The sequence below is a fragment of the Amphibalanus amphitrite genome, unplaced genomic scaffold (genome assembly GCF_019059575.1).
Source record: "Amphibalanus amphitrite isolate SeventyFive unplaced genomic scaffold, NRLGWU_Aamphi_draft 000880F_arrow, whole genome shotgun sequence".
In the NCBI taxonomy this organism is placed as follows: Eukaryota; Metazoa; Arthropoda; class Thecostraca; order Balanomorpha; family Balanidae; genus Amphibalanus; species Amphibalanus amphitrite.
In genome coordinates, this window is record NW_024882374.1 from 262,699 (window position 1) to 284,380 (window position 21,682).

Genomic DNA, 21,682 nt, shown 5'->3' on the forward strand with positions numbered 1-21,682 from the left:
GGGCCTATGTCGAGCCCTCATGGGCCTCCGATGACCACACGCCGGCATGTGTGGCCCCATCAGCAGTGGTCCGTCTATCCCATGTACTTACGGTCTTTTTGGTCGATGTGACACCGGTAGTATATAGAAATGTTATGATTAAATGTCGTTATTACACAGTCAAAAGTCACAGAAAGAATATCCAAGCTCAAAAATGGCCTCAAACCCAACAAAAACTGGTATAAATCCCCTTCAAAAGCCGTAAGTCTATTAAACGCCATAGGGGAATAGCTGCAGTCCCCCGCAATTTCGTCACGAGCATCGGGCCAATCAGCGTTGAGTATTGCCGAACGCCGATTGGTCGATTTCCGCTAGCCTGTAAATGCTGCTTGCGGATATAGTTTTGAACAAAAGAGGGTCGCGGCTACTAATTATCGCTTGTCACCACTTTTTCGTCGGGAGCGTTCTACCTGGTTTATATAGCCTTGTATGTGACCCAAATTCACTTTGCTGGTGATAAGTGTGCATTGAAAGCATAAAAAATCGTTTATACTAAACGAGGGCTGAGAAAAAAGGTCAATTTTTCAACTTTTTATTTTTGACAAAAATGCACTTTTCTAGACGAACTTTGTCCCAGGAATCTAGTGGTGCCATTTGTTTTCACATGCGATTTTCAGAAGTGCCTCTAATTCACGAAAATGCTTATGACGTCACCATGCCCTATGCATGTTGGAGCTATTTTTTACAATTTGGGGGGTCAAAAATCAAGATAGAAAGTTGAAATTTGGGACATCTTATGTTCTAATAGAGCTCTATAACATATATTCCTGTTTTTTGGAAATTCTCAAAATTTTGGATTTTATTAGCTGTTTTCCAAAAAATGTAGTTTTTTGAATTTTCAGGGGTGAACAACGCATTTTATGGAAAATCCGAGATAGCCATTTTAAAGAACTCGTTGAGCTGCGTCTATTCATGACCTTAATTTGCAATTTGCTTGAAACCCTGATTTTTTGGCAATTTTTAAATATTTACCACTTTTTGACTAAAAACGCGATGTAGTTACATCACTAAAATCGATATATCTCAATTTTTTATTTTTTTTCTTAAAAATTACACAGAAGACGTCAAATTGATGGGGGAGAGGGTATGCCAAGTTTCAAGTTGATAGCGTAAGCGGTTCTTGAGTTATTCAAGAAAAACGGAGGGGGGGGGGGGGGTCGGATCCGACGTCGCGGGTTAACCCGCGCCCTGTTTATAACGCGACCTGGTGAAGGGGGGGCTATTTCGCCCCCCTCGTATCTCCGAAACTACTGGACGGATCCGCAAAATTTAAACGGCGTTCGAAAGGCCTGTCAAATGTGTCAAGGAAAACCAAATTTCATTAACCTCGGGGTCACCGATGACGTCACAGGTCAGGTCAAAGATGGAATGTTTCACCGTTTACGGGTCTTCTAGGGAATGCGCTATAACACCGAGGAAAACGCATTTTGTCGAGAATCAGCGATAGGGCGTCAGTTGCCTAGTAGATATGTTGCTATTAGAGGTCACTGACAATACCAGGTCAGGTCAAAGGTCAGGTCACCAAGGGTCACAGGTCAGGTCACATGAACCCAACTTTACTAAGGTTGTGTGATGCATGTTTTATGGCCAATTTTTCATTTCCAACTCAATGGTTTTGGTTATAGGACTATCAGGTAAGGCTTAGGTCACTTTCTGGTGAAGGTCAGGTCAAGGTCAGGTCAAGGGCAGGTAAAAAACGGTCAAATTTTAAAGTTGGTAGTTTTGCATAAAATGGGTATTGGTTCGATGCAGCTTGTCACGGGGAGTCTAATGGTGGTCTTTGTTTTGCGCTACGGGGTCTATAATTGCTAAAAATTGAGTTTGAAAATATGACGTCATCAATTATGAACAGTTTTTTTCGCTATAACTTCGCCAAAAAAAGAGGTATCAATCTCAAATTTGGTATGTGGATGGAACGCGGTAAGGACTATCACATATATTCCGGTTTTTGCGAAATTCGAAAACTTTTTGGATTTTCCGACTATTATATCCAAAAAATCTATTTTTTATTTTTGGGGGTCAAAATCCAAAAAAAAATAAAAAATCCGAGATAGCAGTTTTGTAGCCCTGTCAATTCTACAGCTTTTATCTTAATCATTTTTCTGTATTTGCAAAGCTATAGGCCTGACAGCTCTTCCCGCAAAACCCTTTTTTGGGTCGAAAACGGCAGAACATGTCGTCACTCTGACGTCATTTCCGGCCAACTTATCATAGCCTTTGGAAAATTTTGTGTCACAGTGTGTAAAATTGATGTCCGAGAGGGTACTGAAAGTTTGGTGACGATCGGCGCGGCGGTTCTGGAGATTTATCGAAAAGTCTGGAGGGGGGGGGGGGCAAAAAAATAGCCCCCCCACCAGGTCGCAGGTTAAGTTCAAGAAATACAGGATGTCTCAAAAAAAAAAACGAGACAATAAGGAATCGTTATATCTCGAAAAGTAATTATGCTAGAAAAACAATTAATATGTCATTCAAAAGATAATTGTTGAAAGATTTTTATGGTGCGTCAGTTTTTATTGTCCGAGATGAATTGCGACCAAGCCACTTGCAAATATCTCGTGCCCCCCGCCCCCCAAAAAAAAAATTATTACGAGCGAGCGAGCGAGTTCATACTGAATTAACCCTCGCCGGCCGAGGGGGGGGGGCGGGTGCCGCCCCCCCCCATAGGGTTTTTTCGCGATAGCTCCGAACACGCTGGCGATAGAGAGCTGAAACTTGGCATACCTGACCTTTGATCCAAGCCGCATCTTTTGACACCAACTGCATTTTTGGGTCAGGTCAGGTCACTGACCTATGACGTCATAAGTGAACCTCTGCACGGTCTTCAGATGTCGCAACTTCGCAACGCCCTCACTGCCAGAGGAGATGTCACAGGGAAATGAAACTTGCAGGATCTAGTATCCATTATAAGTCTCACAACTTCTATATCTCGGATTTTTCCTAAAGGTCATATGAGGTCAGGTCATTTTCGTGACCTCACCATTATAAGTCAATGGGGAAAAATGAAAACTGCTATTCTGGCGCCGGGAACGATCTCCAACTATCTCAAGCACACAAAATCGTGATTTGATGCACTCCTTGCAAGGTTAGATGCGTCACTTTTGCAATGTTGACCTTCCGTGACGTCATTTATGACGTCATCAAGGTCATATTAGTTTTTCGTCAATAACTCTTGATCAAATTGAGCTAGCGAGTCGGGAAAGCCACCAATGGACTCAGGAAGACCTGTCGAATCGAATGATATGCGAAATGACCTCTTTCGACCATCTTCGTGACCTGGAGGTGCTGGCCTGACCTTGACCTGAAGTCAACACCCTAAGTTGACCTGACCCGAACAAAAAGTATATCATTCGACGCGCCTGAGCGAGGCGAACACGATGCTGCCAAAATCACGGCTCTGCGGCCGTTTTTTGCGAAGTTATTCACCAAAAACTGAACCGTACCCTGGGGCACTTGACCTGACCTCAGAGGTCACCGGTTGACCTAGGACCTTAAAATCGGGTACCAATCTCTGCGTCTTGTAACGGCGCACACGCTCGTTTTTTCCGCGACGCGCTAGCTCCACCAGGGGCGAAACGGCGAGGGGGGGGGGTCGTACCCGCCCCCCCCCCTCGGCCGGGGCGTATGTAGAAAACCAATAGGTCCGGCGAGGGTTAAGGCAAAATCCCGAGTATGAGCGGCCGGCCGGCCGTGGGGACGCTCTTCAAAAGCTAATATCTTAGGAACGGGACATCCGATTGATAAGCGGTCCTCTTTACTGAATGTCACTTGGACGTAAAAGTTCTGTGGTGTGATGGCCACCATGCGTTCTTGCCAACCACCGCACGTGGCGCGTGGTAAAGTTAGACATTTTTTTAAGAACCCCCAAAATTGCAACCTCAATAAGTGCACAACGGTTGGGCCGATTGAATTGAAACTCGGTACACAGTTAGGTCTCCATCAGATAATTCATCTGCATGTTTTAACCCTCGCCGGCACAGGGGGGGGGGTTGATGCAACCCCCCCTAAGGTTTTTCGCGAATAACTCGCGTAAAAAGCGGCCGATCGCCACGAAACTTTTAGTACCTTCGCATTTATCAATTTTACAAATACCCTGAAAATTTCATGACCCTGACCCCAATGACCTTTGACCTGTGACCTCTTTTCTGTGACCATGTTTGGCCGAAATCGCGGTTCGGCGCATGTCGGCTCGCATTAGCCGCGCGTTTGCAAGCTTTTCGTGGTTTCAAACGTTCAAACATGTGATTTGATGTTGCTCCCATGCATTAGGGTAGGTGTAAAGGTCACCTGAAGGTCATGTCAGGTCATTGACCTTTGGTGACCTCGGGTGACCTCGGTTCACTTTTTCGAGTTTTACATGTTTCTAGGCTAGTTTTTGGAGCTCAATTCGAATTTAGCAACCATTTGAACATTTACGAAGTAGTTTTGGTGCCTTCGTAACATGTTACGAAGCTGTCCGAGGCGGTTGACACGTATTACGAATACCCGTCACAACCCCTACCGGTTGACCTGACCTGACCTGACCCGACCTGGTCTAAATGCTTAAAGACATCATCTCTGATCAAAACTAACACGATATTCGTGATCATCACCCCGGAAAACCTCATAGCAGCCACACTTTACGGTTTTCGGGTCATTGACCTGACCTGGAAGGTCACCCGATGACCTAGGACCTTAAAATTGGGTATCATCGGCTTCCTCTCGTGACGGGCAACACGCTCGTTTTTTCCGCGAAGCTCTAGCTCGATCAGGGGCCAAACGCGAGGGGGGGTCGTACCAACCCCCCCCCCCTTGTGCCGTCGAAGGACTCAAAATGGCCTGTGCCGGCGAGGGTTAAGGTTGGGGTGCTCAACAGCACGTGCGCACGTGCAGGGGGCGCTCCCAGATCTCGAGAACGGCTGGGCCGATTGCGCTCAAATTTGGTACACGGCTGGGGACCAGTTAGTAGGGTGCCGTGCAAAAGTCAGTTTGGACCTCGCTCATGCACGTGCGCACGTGCAGAACGCCGCTTCCAGATCTCAGGAACGGCTGGGCCGATTGCGTTCAAGTTTGGTACACCGCTAGCGACCGGTTAGAAGCGTGCTTTGCACAAGCCCGTTGGAAGTACCCTCTCGCCCTTGCGCACGTGCAGGGCTCACTATTTCACTCGCTCGTTCTTCGCCCAAAAGGCGTTTTACTGGTTTTTACCAAGTTGGCAAGCTTGGTCTCTTCATCCGGCGTCATTCGGCGTTATGAATCAATTCGCAGACGAACAAAAGGTTCAATGCTGCCATTGGTTTGATCGGTATAAATCTCCTATTCTTGTTAAAAGGCTTTTCCAGAAAACATTTCATCAAAAACCCCTATCATCATGGGCTATACGGCAGTGGTACAAAAAGGTTCGGAGCACCGGCTCTGTCAAAAGGCAGAGAGGAAGTGGAAGGCCGAGCATCTCAAACCGGGATCCACGCATTGTTCAAAAAGTTCAGGAGACATACCAACGAAGCCCGATGAAGTCTTTGAGGAGAGGAAGCTCACAGCTCGGAGCAAGGCCATCTATAGAAGGTACAGTCACTCCCCGCCGACCAATCAGAGACAGATCCTGAGTGACGTCACCCCTGATGCTCGCAAGGGGTACTCCATTCCTTTACAACGTAAAAATGACTAACTTCAATTGAAGATTGTTGGTGACACTCTGCACATATCGCTCAACCGTTGATGTCATTGGAAAGTCCACCTAATTTTCTAGCGATAAAAAAAATGCAGTAATATGCTAAGAAATGGCCGGTTTTGCAGATATAGACGATTTAAAAATCCTATGCAGTTGCAGGAAAGCAACGTAAAAACGCATCGAGCTTATATTTTTACTATGGATAAATCATTTTTCAGTAAGTTTTAGATATAGTATCGATGTATTCAACAACTTTATTACGCTATTTTTATTAATTGGAACTTAATTTCAAAATAATATTTTCAAAAATGGCAACTGTTAGCAAGTAGCTTTGAAGCGATTGTGGCGCACCGCGCCATTATTGTCCTGATGCCCCCTTATGATGTCATCAAAAGTGGAGTGACATGGGCCTGGCTCGGAGTGTCAGGCTCCTCACTTGAGCGGATCCTAAAAAAGACATTGCGCCTCAAAGCGTACCGAGTACAAACGGCACAAAAGCTGAAGGGGAACGATAGGGCAGCTAGAAAAGCTATTGCAGAGAATGCTCTGAGAAAAAAAACAAGATAGATGGCAACTTCACGAAAAAAATTGTCTTCTCAGATGAAGCTACCTTCCACGTAAGAGGCAAGGTCAACCGCCACAACATGCGAGTGTGGGGGTCAGCACGTCCCAAAGATGTGCGTGAACTGGAGAGAGACAGCCCGAAGCTGAACGTCTGGTGCGCCCTCTCTATGGACGAGGTCATCGGGCCATATTTCTTTGAGGGTAACACCATCACTGGCGAGGACTATCTCACGATGCTACAAGAATTCGGTGCTGCCAAGATTCCAGATGACCACATGTTTCAGCAAGATGGGGCACCACCGCACTTTGCAAGAACAGTGAAGACCTACCTGGATGACACCTTCCCGGGAAGGTGAATTGGCAGAGGTGGTCCCATAGCATGGCCTCCACGGTCGCCTGACCTGACTCCTTTAGATTATTTCTTTTGGGGATACATCAAGGACACGGTCTACAAGACTCCGGTGCGTGACACAGATAGATAGATAGATAGATAGATAGATAGATAGATAATGTATTAGGATCCTCCACAAAGTGGATTTTATGGTATCCACGTCAATACATAAATGCAAAACACTTTTGACAGACATTGCACAGACAAACCAACGCCAGACACCTATCTATCAAACATACAATGTTAAAATTGAACAGTAGTGCTAAACTGTGGCTACTCTAAAAATGAACACCCTATAAAAGTGGAAATATAGAAGGCAATTAAACAGGTGCATGACATCAGCATACAAGCTGATGGTAAAATATATAAATGTCTACAAAATAGATAGAAATCCTTAAAGAAAATAAGAACCACTAAAATGCATACATGTAGGTAGATACTATATAGATAAAAAATAAAAGGCACGAGGACAGCCCTATCACTTCAGAACACTGTTCCATGCAGCAACTGCTCTAAAAAGAAAACTGCGTCGCGCCATCTCTGTTTTGACGCGCGGCAACTGCAGCTGGCCACTCGCTGCTGCTCGGGTACTCTGGCCGGATATCTCAGAGCGATGCACGAGCTTCGCTCTCAGGATCTCCGATGCGTCTGACGCAGTGAGTAGTCGTTTTACAATCAAGATATCATGATCCTTCAGCATATCATCCAGCTTTCCCCATCCGAGCTGCTGCAGCACCGGTGTAACATGTTCGCGGCGGCCCAGTCCAGTTACAATCCTAGCACCGAAGTTCACAGCCTTCTGGATCCGCTTCTTCTGCTCTACCGTGCAGCTACCCCAAACACTGATACAATAGCGCACATGTGGAAGGACTAGCGCTTCAACGAGCAGGCGCTTGGTATCCTCTGGTAGTCGGTGACGCATCCTGGCCAGGCCTATCAACACAGCGTAGCAGCGCTGCACAGCTGCTGATACATGTTTTTCCCACGTCAGATGCCGATCAATGATGACGCCCAGAACCTTGACACTTTGAGCTGGGAGAATCGTATCTGTTCCAAATTTAACTGAGAAATTTTCCTCAAAGATTTTCCGCTTCGATTTAATAATAACCATTTCCGTTTTGGATGGATTTATCCTCAGTCTGTTCTGAGTGAACCACTTAAATGCAGTGGAGAGGTTACGTTCGACTCGATTTTTAAGAATGTCACTGTTTGAAGGCAGTTCTGTGTCCAGGAATTGGGCGTCATCTGCGTACAAAATCACTTTGCCGTAGGGCATGTGTGCGGTCAGGTCGTTCATAAAAAGTAAAAATAGAACAGGTCCCAAAATGGATCCCTGGATCACACCATGCGTGACGTCATAGGCACGTGTCGACCCCCCTCTGATGACCTGAGTCCGCCCCTGAAGCCAGTCAGCAAACCAGTCAGGTTGGATACCATACCAACCCAGCTTGTCCAGGAGACGGCCGTGCTCGACGCTGTCAAACGCCTTCGACGTGTCTGCTGTTACTAGTGACGTCACTTGTCCTCGGTCGATGTTCTCAGTGGCGTATGTGACAGCGTCCAGCACAGCCGCCTCCGTGGACAGACCGGGACGGAAACCATACTGCTGCGGGCACAAAATGCAATGACTCGATAGATACACAGATCACCTGCGTGAACGTATCACCCAAGATTACTAGAACATAAGGTTGGACAAATTGTGACGTCACTGGTGCTTGGAATATTTTTCCTAGTATCCCACTAGGCAGTCCTAGTTGAAACTAAATTTGAAGGGAGGGCAATCCATTGCCAAGTATCTGATTTTAAGAAAATAATTGTTGGAAATTTAAAGTAAGGCACCATGGACTTGTTTTCAATTGGGAACAGATGATATAAAAAGAAAAATAAATGTTTTACGATACTACTAAATCAGATAATTTGGTACAAATTCATAGACGTATAAATAAACTGGACTGGCAATTCGAAGGGACCTCCCATGGAAGATAGTGGCGCCGACGAAGCGGCGCCAAAAATCTGTGCTGTGAAACGTTGTAAAGCAAATAAATTTGTAATTATTTTAAAATGGATGATCGGATCGAGGTGATGGTGGTGCCGTTTGACGTGCCATTTCTGGAGGCAGGTGATGGTATAGGTCCCGGGTCACTCTCTGTCACGTGGCGCTTGTGACTTGCCAACAAACACATTGAGAGCAAAAACCTTTTATCGAAGCTTTAAGCCAATCCAAGGGAGGTCCAGGTGCCAAATTTGTAGGTCACATGTCCCGGCACCAAACCACTGACATATAAAATAATCGGCACCGAGAGATACATATTGCACATGCTCGGAGCGAAAAACATGTTTTGATGAGGCATTCTCCGATGTCCGAAAACTTTGACATAAGCACCTAAAGCTCGGCACAATGACACAAGGACACAACATGGACAAACGCTTGAAGGCGTTGTACGAATAGGTGCATGCTGAGGTGCACTGTCCACATGCTTCGCACGTGGAAACCTTTCGATATTACACTTCGTGCTACGCGTACGTGCGGAACGATATATTTATATTTCCGAAGCTAAGCATCGTAGCGACACGTGCAAGGTGGCGTTGGAAAAGTTTCACCGAGGCGTATCAGAAGCACGCCCTAAAATTCCGAATTTGAGGCAACGTAGTCAAGGTCAGATAAAATTGACCGGAAAAGGTCAATTAAACCCTCGCCGTTTGGCCACTGATTGAGCTAGAGCCTCGCATAAAAAGAACGTGTTGCCCGTGACGAGAGCAAGCCGATGATACCCAATTTTAAGGTCCTAGCTCATCGGTTGACCTGCCAGGTCAGGTCAATGACCCAAAAGTCGGGAAATCGGGACCTGTTAGAACGTCGTAAAGTGTAGCTGCTGTGAGGTTTTTCGCGGTGCTGATCACGAATATCATGTTAGTTTTGATCAAAAATGATGTCTTCATGCATTTAGGCCAGGTCAGGTCAGGTCAGGTGAAGGTCACCCAGCAGGGGTCCAGCCGGGTATTCATTGTAGGTGTCAACCGCCACTGACAGCTTCGTAACATGTTACGAAGGCACCAAAACTACTTCGAAGTTGTTGAAAGAACTGCTAAATTCGAAACCAGCTCCAAAAACTAGCTTAGTAACATGTAAAACTCGAAAAAGTGAACCGAGGTCATCAAAGGTCAATAACCTGACCCGACCTTCAGGCGACCTTGACACCCACAATAATGCATCGGACCAATATCATTTCACATGTTTAACCCGCGCGGGGCTGGGGCCTCCAGCCGAACGCGCGGGGCTGGGGGGGGGTAAATTTTACCCCCCCCCCTGTTATCTCCCGAACTAATGGTCCGATTTGGAAAATTCAAACGCCAATCGAAAGCTCTCATCACGAACTACTAAAAACATGTACTTAATTTAAAGTTTGAGGTCAAGGTCAAGGTCAGGTCAAGGGTACAAATTGCAAGTTTCTACAGTATCGGCCTTGCACCGTAGTTGCCGAAGAATGGAGTCATGGACTGAGACTGATCGCCCAAAACGTGTTCTTAGGCTACCAAGACAATATTAGTTGCATACAATATCATTCAGAGGTCAAAGTCAAGGTCATGTCAGGTCAGGTCAGGTCACCAAAAAACAAAATATAGAAAAGGGCATGTGCGACACATGTTTTATGGGTCATTTTACTCATAGAATTCAATAGGCACACTCAATAAGTGATATGGACCACCTCTGGATGAATTTCAGGTCGAGGTCAGGTCAAGGTCAGGTCAAGTGAGGTCAAATTTTGAAGTTGGTTGTTAAGGCCTAAAAAGGTGTCTATCTGATGCAGTTTTTCACGGCGAATCGAATGGTGCTATTTTTGTTTCCGTACGAGGTCTAGAACTTCCAAAAAAGTCATTTTTCAAAAATTTTGTGTGTCGTGACGTCATAAAATTTTGAATAACTCCCACATTTTTGAACCGATTCTTCTAAAATTTGGTATGTAGGTGCACATAGACCACTTCTCTGACATATATTCCGGTTTTTTCGATAGACTCAAAATTTTGGATTTTATAATGATTTTCCCAAAAAAATCAGTTTTTTGAAAAAATTTAGGCCAAAATCCAAAATTTTCAAAAAACCGAGATAGCCATTTGATAGACAAAGTAAAATTACGTATAACCTTTTTTGTTACGTCTTGATTCCTTTAAAAATGAAGATGTTAGCGGCGTTTGAACTTTTGCCGTTTTTGAGGCGAAAATGGCGAACATGACGTCACCAAAACGTCAATTTCTCAAAAATTTTCCGACGGATTTCGCTCAAATTTTCCGGGAAGGTGTCAAATTGATGTAAGAAAAGGTACTGAAAGTTTGGCGGCGCTGCGCGCCGCCGTTTTTGAGATATCGCAAAAATTCGCGAGGGGGGGTAAAATTTACCCCCCCCCCCAGCCCCGCGCGGGTTAAATGTTTGAAACCACAAAATCACTGCAATCGTGCGGTTAATGTGAGCTGACATACGCAGAATCGCGATTCCGGCCAAGCATGGTCTCGAGGAATAGGTTACAGGTCAAAGGTCAATTTGGTCAGCGTCAGATTTTAGGGTACATTTAAAATTAATTACCTCAGGGTACTGAAAGTTTTGTCGCGATCGGCGACTTTTTACGCGAGTTAGGTATTCGCCAAAAACGAAAGGGAGGGAGGGTCCGGTCGACCCCCCCTCCCCCTATAAATGCGTGGGTTAAGAATTTGACCTCGGGCCAAAGTCACAGAAAAGGTCATGTTGGATGCCATTCGATTTGTATTGCTGAGCTGAACACATTATTGGTCGTTTCAGCTCTCAAGCATATTTCTATCTAAAGTAATGTACCCATTGTCAAAAAATGTTGGAGACGTTTCTTGACCTGAAATGACCTCAGGGGCATAAATGGGTCATAGAAGATTTTTTTCGGTTTAGTATGTCATGTTCACCTGTGTTTCTTGATGTTTGAGGGGTGTTTTAAGCCAAAAGAAAAGCTTTTCAATTTGTTCCCTTTGATTTACGTATAATGGAGAGGTCACAAAATTGACTTGACCTTAGGTCACACATATTCAAATTCTGAGGGAAACAAATTGTTGGTACTGATTACCCCATGCAATAGGTACCCTGAGTTTCAAGCTACTGGAATGTATAATGTAGGAATGACTGAATCACAAAGTTCTTAGATACATGGTCACTTTACTTTGCCTGGTGACCTGACCATAAATGACCTGGGCAGTGGGCTGGGGTCAGACATTTTTGCACACGTTACGAATTTGATGTAGGTATCGTAAGCTTTACTAAGTATGGATTTTATCATTAACGACCATGATTAGATTATTATCATAAGTTATTTTCACAACATAATATTCATAAATTTCATTTCTTTGTTGCTGACGAAATTAGCTGACGATCGTTTGTTGAAGGTGCAACGTCTTCACTTTCGGTTGCTAGGGACGCTCGGTTGCTAGGAATGGCGTCATCAGTAGCAAAATGCCGATGCCAGATGAAGATTTGTTGGGGGCTGGTATCACCCTTGCGTGCGGGACTGTGACCTCGGAGATGCTGAAAACACATGGAAAAATATTGTTCGACGTTTGGAGGCGTGTGTTCGAGTTCATGGCGGGCATATTGAAATAAACTGTATCTGATAAAAATTTTGCCTTTTTACTACCGCAGAGTGAAATCAGCTATCCTCTATCCCCATTATTACCAAAGTTATGAGCTTTTATTATCGTCTCGTTTTTTTTTTCTAGACACCCTGTACAGCTGTCTCATGCGACAGCGCGACAGCAAACGATCCGCAAATGGCGAATATGCAGTGTATTCCGTTCGCGTGTTTTATAAAATACCACACGGGGCCGCGAAATGATTTCTTGAGGACAGAGGTCGTTGTTGATATTCCGCCCGAGGCCGTAGGCCGAGGATGGAAAATCAAACAACGACCCAAGATTACTGCAACATAAATTGGATTACCCCCCGCGCGGTGGGGGTATTTTTTGCCCCCCCCCTCGTATCTCCGAAACAACTGGACGGATCCGCAAAATTCAAACGGCGTTCGGAAGCCCTGTCAAATTTCTTTTGGGAAATCCAATTTCATTTACCTCCGAGTCACCGATGACGTCACAGGTCAGGTCAAAGATAAAATGTTTTGCCGGTCGCGGGTCTTCTAGGGAATGCGGTATAACATCGAGTTAAACGCATTTTATCGAAAATCATCGAAAGGGCGTCAGTTGCTTAGTACATATGTTGCTATTAGAGGTGCTATTAGAGGTGACAAAATATAACATGGCCAGGAGTCAATTTCAACGGGCGATTCGGAACTTATCTACCGCCGAAAAAAAAACAGAGGAAAGTATACGAAAAGTATGGACACTTCTGTCAAAAAATGACAACCCTAATCACATCCTCCGAAGGCTTCTGCGAGAGGCGAGAGCACAGAGAAGACCTTCGGCTGATGGGCATCAGCGCCGAGCGCAGTTTGACGGGTTCCTTTGTCTACCATACATAGACGAGGAGCTGCTGTGCAAGATCAAAAGTAAGGTCAAAAGCTCAGGCTTAGACATACGGGTGGCGTGGCAAAACAAGGAAAAAATAAAAAAAAACTAGTACGATCCGCTATGTCGAAGCCAGCCTGTCCGGGGGGTAGGAGATGCCACACATGTTCAACTGGGTTCGTGGGGGATTGTACACAGAAAAATGTCGTATATGAAATTAGATGTGAACTTTGTCGCCAGGATGGACATGACTGTGTGTACATAGGTGAAACGAAGCGCCCCCTGCGACTGCGCTTCAACGAGCATGTACGTGACCTCAAAAATACAACTCCAGATACTCCCATGGGAGAGCATTTCCAGGTCTCCCACTCTAATGTTTCAGTAGATGGCAAAGTACCTCTCGCTGTGAAAGTCATGTACAGGTCTAAGGACCACCCGGATCGAAAAATAGCCGAGTCTTTGATGATCAGGAACCACCGCCCACATCTAAACAGTAACGACTCGTCATGGCCTATCCTGTGAAATTATATGTATGTACATTGTACATGTGTGTATATGTGTTGTGCGAACTGCTTTGAGATATGTGTTAGTGATTTGGATTGTTGATTGATGTGCCTGTTTTCATTTGATTTGTATAGACTCACCTTCCACACGCGGTCTTCACAGATGTTAGGATAACTTCGTCTTAACCCTAGAACGCCTGGGGGGGTTGTATCAACCCCCCCCCCCTGAGGTTTTTTCGAAGTGCACGCTAAACGGCTTGTCGTAGCGGGCTGAAATTTTCAATACCCTCTGGGGCAACCTTTGCGCATCTTTTGCCGAAAAAAATTGATCGGGTCATGTCAGGTCACGGAGTTATGACGTCATAAGAGGTACAGCCTCCGGCCGACAGTTACCAAACGTGTGCGCCGAATCCCTAGGTTTTCTGCCGGTGATACCCACATTGTTTGATGGATCAGGATGAAACTTCCCATGCATGTTGGGGCAAGCATTGGCTATCGTGTGGTGCAAGAAAATTGACCGGGTCAGGTCAGGTCACGGAGCTATGACGTCACAAGAGGAACAGCGTCCGGTACTATTTTTGAAAAGCGCCCGAACCACTATTTTGCTAATTCTTGTCACCTCAATGGGAATATGCAGCAATATTAGCTTCTATAGGGAGCAAATGGACCTCCCAAATCCAAAAATACAATCAGATTTCACAAAGTTAAATTTTGATTTTTCGAATTTCTGCCGCCGACTGTGACCTTGCCGACTTCCGGCGCTCCCAACGCGCCATTTTTAGAGCTAGGGAAACGAAATACATACCAAACGATAGAGAATTGATCAAGGAACACGATAGTGAAGGTTTCAAGTCGATATCTCCCACCGTTTTGCCGAAATCGCCGCGGAAAGTTGAAAAAGTTTGATTTTTTCGGAAAATTTGACCTTTGACCGGTCATAAGTAGGTCAAATGTTGACCTAGGACCAAAAAATATACCACCAATCGCGAGATCTCGTTGAGAGCAATCCGTTGGTTTTTTCCGCTAAGCTCTACGACCTTCCGTTTCGAAACGCCAGGGGGGGGGTCGTAACAATCCCCCCCCCCTGGTCGTTCGTGTTATGAGAAATGGCCTGGTCGTGCGAGGGTTAACCCTCGCCGGACCTATTGGTTTTCTACATACGCGCCGGCCGAGGGGGGGGCGGGTACGACCCCCCCCCTCGCCGTTTCGCCCCTGGTGGAGCTAGCGCGTCGCGGAAAAAACGAGCGTGTGCGCCGTTTCAAGACGCAGAGATTGATACCCGATTTTAAGGTCCTAGGTCAACCGGTGACCTCTGAGGTCAGGTCAAGTGCCCCAAGGTACGGTTCGGTTTTTGGTGAAAAACTTCGCAAAAAAAAAAACGGCCGCAGAGCCGCGATTTTGGCAGCATCGTGTTTGTCTTGCTCAGGCGCGTCGAATGATATACTTTTTGTTTGGGTGAGGCCAACTTAGGGTGTTGACCTCGGGTCACGGTCAGGTCAGCGCCCCCAGGTCACGGAGTTGGTCGAAGGAGGTCATATTGCATATCATTCGATTCGGCAGGTCTTCCTGAGTCCATTGCTGGCTCTCCCGACTCGCTAGCTCAATTTGATTGGGAGTTATTGACGAAAAACTAATATGACCCTAATGACGTCATAAATGACGTCACGCAAGGTCACCAATGCAAAAGTGACGCATGGAACCTTGCAAAGAGTGCATGAAATCACGATTCTGTGTGGTTGAGATAGTTGGAGATCGTTCCCGGCGCCAGAATAGCAGTTTTCGTTTTTCCCCATTGACTTATAATGGTGAGGTCTCAAAAATGACCTGACCTCATATGACCTTTAGAAAAAAATCCGAGATATACAAGTTGTGAGACTCCTAATGGATACTAGGTCCTGCAAGTTTCATTTCCCTGTGACAGCTCCTCTGGCAGTGAGGGCGTTGCGAAGTTGCGACATCTGAAGACCGTGCAGAGGTTCACTTATGACGTCATAGGCCAGTGACCTGACCTGACCCGAAAATGCGGTTGGTGTCAAAAGATCCGGCTTGAATCAAGGGTCAGGTACGCCAAGTTTCAGCTCTCTATCTCCGGCGCGTTCGGAGCTATCGCGAAAAAAAAACCTATGGGGGGGCGGCACCCGCCCCCCCCCCCCCTCGGCCGGCGAGGGTTAAACTGCCCTTACTCTCTTTCGGTCTAAAGCCTTTGTCATGATTTTCTAGCTTTATGAAGGTATCTAAACCTGATTATAGGTATTGTTATTGGCCGGTAGGTGTATCTAAACCTGTGTACTCACAGATAGAGTTTTCACCTTTCAACGGAATTATAATACTTTGTTACAGTGGTACGATATCGATTTTGTCACGAACTAATGTACGTAATTTTGTAGAGGCAGTTGGAACGCGATGCGGCGAAACGAAACTATTGTTTATCTTGATTATATATGTTCGAGACAAAGGCCAGTGGCCGAAATATCACATATTTTCTATCAATAAAGTACATTTTTCGGCACTTTTTTATTCAATATCGTGGAAAGGTCATGCTTATATATTTTCAAATAACTATTGATATTTTTGCATAAAATGGGTATCGAATCGATGTAACTCGTCACGGCAAGTCTAATGGTGGTGTTTGTTTTGCGCTACGTGGTCTAGAATTGCTAAAAATTGAGTTTGAAATTTTGACGTCATCAATTTTGAATAGTTTTTTTTTTCGCTATAGCTTGGCCAAAAAAGAGTTATCGATCTAAATTTGGTATCTGAATAGAAATTGGTAGGAACTATAGCATATATTCCGTTTTCCAAAAATCGAAAAACTTGTTGGATTTGTCGGCGATTATATTCAAAAAATATTTTTTTGGCTGTCAAAATTCAGAAAATTAATAAGTCGATATAGCAGTTTGGTAGCCCTAATAATTCTACACCTTTTATGTCTTGAACGTTTGTCTGTATCTTCAAAGCTATAGGCCTGACAGCTTTTCCCCAGAAACCATTTTTTTGGGCCGAAAACGGCAGAACATGACATCACTCTGACGTCATTTGTGGACAACCTATCATAGCCTTTGGAAAGATTTTTGGTCACAAAGTGTAAAATTGATGCCCGGGAGGGTACTAAAAGTTTGGTGGCGATCGGCGCAGCGGTTCTGGAGAAATATCGAAAAGTCTGGAGGGAGGGGGCAACAAAATAGCCCCCCCCCCCCACCAGGGCGCGGGTTAAGTCTCAAGATCGATGTCAGTTTTCAGGTCAAGGGTTATCCCGCCTCCGGATGGGCCTCTCAGTCAACTTCGCCCTGGTGGGTCGGGGGGGGGGGGGTCTGTCTAGCCACACCAGATTATCTCGGAAAGTGGGCAAGCTAGGAAGACGCTGTAAAAAGCAATAGATAGCTCGCTACAAGAACTTTCAGAATAACTTTGCGGTAATCTTTTGATCGGGTCACCGGTTCGGTCACTATAGGTCACCAAAGATTAAAGGGACATGTTCATGTCTAACATGAGGAATGGAGTTGGGATAGCAGTTTTGTTCGTTATATGCTAAAACCACATAATCCGGAGACATTCGTTTCAAAAATATAAACTGACAGCGCTAGAGAGCAAGAGAGCAATTTCAATAGTTTTTACCAGATCGCCAAGGTGTTTACCAGATGTGTTTGACATTGCGACAAATAAGACTAGATTTTAATTTAAGGTGAGCCGATTCGCCCAATACATTGCCGTTTTTAACCTCTTGGAGGTAAGAAGTGGTATTTCTGAAATCTGAGAATGATGAACCCGCGCCGGGCCGGGGGTGTTTGAACCCCCCCCCCCTGCGGTTTTTGCAGGTATCTCAAAAACGGCGGCGTTTTTGGCACACCTGTTGTTGCATCTTTTACGCACATGTTGTGAAAATGTCAGACCCAGGTCGCCTTAGGTCAGGTCACCAGGTCACGCCAAGTGACCTCACCTCAGAAAAAAATAAGAATGTTCGTCATAGCTACACCGATTGATCGATTGCCTTGAAAATTTCAGCGATTGATACGAACAACAGTATCTATAAAATGGTTATCTCGGAATTTTGATAACGGTGACCTAAGGTCAGGTCAATTTTGCGGCCTCTCCATTATAATTGTCAATGGGAAAAAATTGAAAAGCGTCTGTTTTGCACGAACGCCATTCTAGACACTCTCAAACATCGAGATGTAGGTAAAATTGACACACTGAACCGGAAAATGACAACTGTGAACCCTCGTTATGTCCCCGAGGTCATCTCAGGTCAAGAACAGAATCTAACAAGTAACAGTTTTTCGCTAATAACTTCTAATAGAGGCGTGCTAGAGCGCTGAAAACGCCTGAGATGTGTTCGGCTCGACGTTGCGGATCGACTGATATGCAACATGACTTTTTTCAGTCAGGTCATGACCTTGACCTGAGGTCAAATTTTCAAGTTGACCTTTCAAGGTCAAATTATAGTTCATTCGACGCGTCTCGACGAGAGGAACACGATGCTGCCAAACGTAATGTCATGGCTCTTTTGAGTCAAAAGGTATCGCTGAAAAAACGCTTTTCGTTAAAACGGCTATTTTTGGAGTTTTTGCCCTCTGGAGGCTAAACCGTTGACCTGAGCTCAAACCTGAGGGCATTAATCAGAAAGGCCTGAGAAAGGGCTATCGAATGCGCTTTTCCGCGGCGCTGTAGCTCTATGGGTTCCCGAGATAGCCGTTGGCAGTTTCCAAAATGTTGAAATAGTCAACATTTTACCTTTGGTGACCTCTGGTGACCTGACCTTTGACCTGACCCAAAAAATGACTGAAGTGTTTTCGTCCTTATTTTGGACGTTCTTTCGATTGCCGCTTGCCGCGTGTCGCTACGTGGCCCAGGAGCCGAGTTAGAAGGGGGGGGGGGGGTGTTCAGACACCCCCCCCCCCCCCGGCCCGGCGCGGAATCTCAGAGCACCGGCCCGGCGCGGGTTTAATGTAAATAGAGTGAATAACCTTATGCTCATGTTGTATGTTGCAATTTGATATAATTAAAACTAAATTGATATATGTCGATATTGCACCGTCATCAGAATAAAAATTATTATTCTGATGACGGTGCAATATCGAAATATATCAATTTAGTTTTAACCCGCGCCCCACTGGGGGGGGGGGCTATTTATAGCCCCCCTCTCGTTTTTCTGCAATAACTTCCAAACCGCTTGACGTATCGGCGCCAAACTTTCAGTACCTTCGGCTGCATCAATTTGACACCTTGTGTCAAAATTTGAACTTCGTACCTACCATAATTCGGCCGAAAATGACGTCAGAGTGACGTCATGTTCGGCCGATTTCGACACAAAACATTGAACCACGGCAATCGCTCCCAAGAGCTCAGTTTTTAAGCTAGATCCAATTTCTTTGCATGAGAGGACTCAGAATAGACTGCGCTATCAAACTGCTATCTCGGATTTTCGAAATTTTGAAAATTTCGAAAATTTTATAAAATAAAATTCAAAATTTATATTTTTACATTTTTTCAAAAACGTTTCGACTTGTCGAAAAAAACGGAATATATGTGATAGAACGCATTATTATGACTAACTCTAGCAAGTTTTAGCTAAATAGCTTCAAAAATGGCCAAGTTATACGCATTATTGCAAAGAATTCACAATTATTAATTTTTCAAATCAATTTTTCAGCACGAATTTGACATCGTACGCCAATATAAATAGCACCATCGTGTTCCTGAGTTCAAACTGCATCCAATAGACAACTTTTTTGTTGAAAAATTTTAACTTCAAAATTTGACCTTTTTTGACCTGAAAGTGACCCGACCTGAGCTAAATTTGACTCAAAATGACCTCGAATGACACAGACGACATCAAATTCGAAATGTTTGTCCTAAATGGACCATAAAACATGTGTCACGTGACCGACGGATGATATAATATTTTCGTGACCTGTGATGACCTGACCCTGACCTGAAAATCAAAGTACAAGTTTGGTACCCTCAAAGTATCTAGAGTATCTGTTCACGAGTGTGTGAACCAAAAATGAGCCTGATCTGACATGTAAGACGGCGGCCAGAGCCCAAAACGTGAAGAATTCAAAATGCTAATAATTTTTACTTTGACCTGACCTGTGACGTCATCGGTGACCTCGAGGTCAATGAAATTAGGTTTCGCTCGACAGTTTTTCCGGGGCTATCAGACGCCGTTTGAATTTTGACGATCGGTTCAGTAGTTTCGGAGTTAGGAGGGGGGCTATGAATAGCCCCCCCCCCAGTAGGGCGTGTTATACGCAGACCCCAGTGGGGCGCGGGTTAACCCTCGCATGTGTAGTTTTTTTTTTGTTTTTTCGCGAATAACTCGCGTAAAAAGCGGCCGATCGCGACGAAACTTTCAGTACCCTCGCATTGATCAATTTTACACCTACCTTTATTTATTATATTTTTATTTGTTACTATTTTATTTTTTATTTTAGTTATTTGCGAAAAACCGAGGGGGGATTTCGTTCGACCTGCGTCCTATAAGTGTGAGGCTTGAAGCTTGAACGGACAAACTGGGCAGCATGCAAACTGTCCAGGTTTTTGGCCAGTGTGCATAATTGCATGCTGCCCAATGTGTTGAATAGTTTGCATACTACCCGGGCAGTTTGCACGCTGCCTAAGTTGACACATTGCCGTAACATATGAGTATGCTCTTCACGCAGCTGCACCACTTCGATGCGGTACCTGAAGAAGGACGACGCATTGTGCACAACACCAAGAGTGGACTGGTCAACTACATAGCTGACAAGTTCCCTCTTCTGCTGATGCATGTGTGGGAGGCTGCAGAAATCCGTCGCGATAAGCCAGACCTACGTGATTTCTACAGTGGTGAGTACACCTACCGTGGTGAGTGAGATTCTACAGTGGTGAGTACACCTACCTGCACATTAAAAAACGTCTGTAAATGAATCAAAAACAACCGCACCGTTACATCATTTCCTTTTTTACTTTGTTTCCATATAAAAGATTTGACCAGTAGTAGCAATAGGTTCAACCCTCGCCCCAGTGGCGGTCTCAGCCAACTTCGCCCTAGTGGGGGAAAGGGGCATATGTTACCACCCACCTCTAACTCAAAAACTAAAAGGGCTAGAAAGACGCGGTAAAAAGCAGTCGATAGCTCTCAATGCGTACGGTTGAAAGTATTTCAGTAATTTTTCACCTTAGAGCAATATTGAGGTGACCAGAGGTCATCAAAGGTCAAAATTTGCCAATTGTCATTATATTTTTCAGAAAATATGCCGCTATCTCAGGAACTATGGTAGCTAGAAAAACGCATGGAAGTGCAATCGATAGCTTATGAGCTCTTCTTTTGAAAGGTTATTCTCAATATTGACCTCAGGTCAACGGTTTTTGCCTCCAGAGGGCAAAAACTCCAAAAATAGCTGTTTTTACAAAAAGTTTTTTTTTCGACAATAACTCTCGACTACAAAAAGCCACGACATTTCTATTGCCAGAATCGTGTTCCCCTCCGAGACGCGTCGAATGAACTATAATTTGACCTTGAAAGGTCAACTTGAAAATTTGACCTCAGGTCAAGGTCCTGACAGGAAAAGGTCATATTGCATATCAGTCGATGCGTCTCAACAAGAAAAACACAATGAGACCATCCCCAGCGTTCTATCTCTTTCCAATCGCGAGTTATTGGCAAAAAACTGTTTGTAGCCTCAAATGACCTCGGATGACCTTTCTAGAGGCTATCAGCAAAAATGACAAAAATCACGAGTGGCCTAAATCATTGTGATTCTGAAATATTTGGACTGTTCCTATGCGTACACACGGATCTAGAGGCATTTTCATTTTTCTCCATTGACTTGTAATGGAAAGGTCACGCCACTGAACTGACCTTAGGTCACGGATATAAAAAATCCGAGATATACAAATTGTAGGCGTCTATAACAGCATGCTATCCACCAAGTTTGAAACCTTTCTGACAAACACTGCAGGCTGGACATGATTGCAAACTTTTTTAGGCTTGGTCAGTTAGCTTGACCTGGTGACCTGACCTGACATGACCTGGGGTCAAGAATTTCAGACATTGTCCAAAATTGATATACCAAAAGCTATCCC

At 44.8% G+C, this 21,682-nt stretch overlaps 1 protein-coding gene across 1 annotated transcript in view; it reads left to right on the forward strand.

Moving 5' to 3' along the window:
- LOC122367599 (serine/threonine-protein kinase/endoribonuclease IRE1-like) overlaps positions 1-20,469 on the forward strand; it is a 159,757-nt gene extending 139,288 nt beyond the window's left edge. The window contains exon 7 of the mRNA XM_043340861.1: positions 20,278-20,469. Coding sequence (XP_043196796.1) covers positions 20,278-20,469 — 192 coding nt within the window. The remainder of the gene's footprint in view (positions 1-20,277) is intronic.
- The last annotated feature ends 1,213 nt before the right edge of the window (positions 20,470-21,682 follow it).